Source organism: Montipora foliosa, chromosome 3 (assembly GCF_036669935.1).
Source record: "Montipora foliosa isolate CH-2021 chromosome 3, ASM3666993v2, whole genome shotgun sequence".
Classification (NCBI taxonomy): Eukaryota; Metazoa; Cnidaria; class Anthozoa; order Scleractinia; family Acroporidae; genus Montipora; species Montipora foliosa.
Window position 1 is genome coordinate 68292515 of NC_090871.1, and position 2500 is coordinate 68295014.

General features: G+C 39.9%; 1 protein-coding gene across 1 annotated transcript in view; it reads left to right on the forward strand.

Moving 5' to 3' along the window:
• The window catches only part of LOC137996167 (adhesion G-protein coupled receptor G2-like), a 25903-nt gene that overhangs the window by 22832 nt on the left and 571 nt on the right, over positions 1-2500 (forward strand). The window contains exon 9 of the mRNA XM_068841586.1: positions 2203-2500. This exon is cut by the window's right edge and continues 571 nt beyond it. Within this exon, the coding sequence (XP_068697687.1) occupies positions 2203-2399 (197 nt within the window). The 3' untranslated portion in view covers positions 2400-2500. The remainder of the gene's footprint in view (positions 1-2202) is intronic.

A 2500-nucleotide genomic window follows, 5' to 3' on the forward strand; every position in this document is an offset into this window, starting at 1 on the left:
TGGGTTTTGGGTGAGGACGCATGCAGCTCTTACAATGGCTCTCGCTAATGGGAAATCTTTGTTTATATTTGTCCCTAATTAGCATCGTTTTCTAATCTAAAACTAGTACTGAAAATTGAAAGTTCATTGCATAATGAACTATCTCTAAAACTTTGAGCGCAATTTACCTGATACTTTCTGAGTAATTCCGTATCGAATGTATGGGCTTATGAGGGAGTTTAAGCATGCGACGTTTTTGAGCCGCGGACGGCAACCGGAAATGATCATTTCGCATGCCAGGACAGCAGTGTCTCCCAGATTTTCAACCTAATCATCTCTAATGGAGGAAAGAGTCTTAGTTAAAAGGGAAAACAGCTCACTTCCGGCTGCCGTCCGAGGCTCAAAAACGTCGCATGCTTAAACTCCCTATAAGCTTACAATAACTCGCACGTTATCAAAGCCAAAAGGCTTAAAATTGGAAATGTAACCAAATTTAACACGTTCTTTTACCTTTTGGAGTCAACTTGTGAATAGCATGATACCTTCCGTCAGCAAACATGTATGTAAATGATACAAAATGCAAAGAATTACTTCAGCAAAGATTCGCCTATCTATTCAGGAGACAATGAGGCCTAACCCTAAACGCACTAGAGCCGTGTCCCATGCTGCTCCAATGAAATTAGAGGTATTAAGGACCTGAGGGGCATCTATAATATCTGAATCTGGCTTGTCCTATTAAGTGGGGTGATCATGAGGGCTGAAGCATGTAAGATGAGACGTTCATTGATTATTATGCCGAAGGGAGAAAACAAGGCTGTGAAAAGATTTAGGTTCGGATACACTTGAGCATACTCTCCCTCTTGTTCTCATGCACGCTCTAAATGACGGCCATTCTGTGAAGTCTTTCAGGGAGGAGAACACGAAGTGATTTTGAAAAGTCTGAAATTAACTTCCCCTCTTTATCAAGAGGGATGAAAGATGGAGCATGAAAGATGTGGGGCTCGTTGATTGTTAAGCCGAAGGGAGAAAGCATACGAGGCTACGAGGAGCCCCCTAATTTCCTCCACCTAAATAATCGTCGTTCCCTAATGGCAGTATAAAAAGAAAAGACAAAGCAATTTTTAAAAGTCCATAATTAACTTCCTTTTCATATAAACCGCGCTCAAATTTTATAATCTAACTATATTTGAGGATCTTTCAGCTTGAAAGATTATCTTTTTTAACATAATCGAACCAAGTCAACTGTCATCATTTGTTGGCTGTCCAAGGCTCCGTTTTATATGCTTCTAATTAAATAAGACATATTCTTTATAATCACCAGTCCGATAATTTACTTGCTATTTATTTATTAAACACCAATGAAATACCAAGAGAGATTTCGCGCGAAAACATGATATCTTCACACGTGAAAAGATCGCTGTTGCCCTGGTTACATACAAAAATCGTCCCTTCCGATGCCTTTCGTAAAATGATTTAGTATTTCAATGGTGTTTATATCGTAAATAGAATATTACATGGCCGCTTTCTCTTCCCGTGTTGAAAAATATTTCACTCGCTCGCTGCGGTCACTCGCAAGATTTTTTTCAACACTCGAGAAGATAATTTTTTATTTTATCTCCGCGCGGCCATGTAATATACTCTATTTGTTACATCATGTTAAGTTTTGGACCTCCCTAGGCATATCGTCAATCCAACAGCTTTTCATTGTATGATATGGTCACCAGTGTGCATGCTAAAAGTATCCTTTTAGCATGCACATTCGGGGTATGACTTGATCTTACTGAAAGTTTCGATCTTTGCTTTATTATAAGACGAGTCGTCCTGCCCAAGCTTCAAAAGTGTCTTGGATCATCATCGTTATCAACAACCAGTGCTTAAACCGCAAAGCGTAGCACAGATTTGTTCTCCTTTTAAGATTTCAAGCAATAAATAATCTTGCCAGGCTAATCGCAGCTTCAGTAAAATATTAAGGTTGTTACATACCACCCCAAAGTTTTAAGCGGTGGACTCAGGCCAACTGCCTTATCTCAAGTTTAGGGTTCTCCATTCCGCTTTGTGGTAGACAGTCGGCTCAAATGACCTTACACTTGAAGTGCGCATGCAGAATTCTACCGTTAAATCTAAGAGGCTAAGTTCTTCAAGTAGCAAGCATTCAAGTGTAACAGTTCTTGGCATTTCGTTCCTCCACTGTATTTAGTGGTTTTATTTGTTCCTTGTTCACAGGTCTGTTCATCTTCCTATCGTTTGCTGCCAGTAGGAGATCCCTGGAGCTATATAGAGCCAAAATAACCATCTTAAGGAATCGGTGCTCCCGGAATGCAGCGAAAAATACAGCGAGTACAAAGGACAAGATCGTGGTCACTCGGTCCGCAAAAACCAGGAGTCCTGACGTTCAAGACTGCGAAGAGGCACCTCTGTAAAAGCGAGACTTCATACATTTGCCATACGATATCATACAACAATCTTTATTTAACAAAGAAAAACACAGTGATGGTACAGTTCAGTTTTCTAATTTATTCCT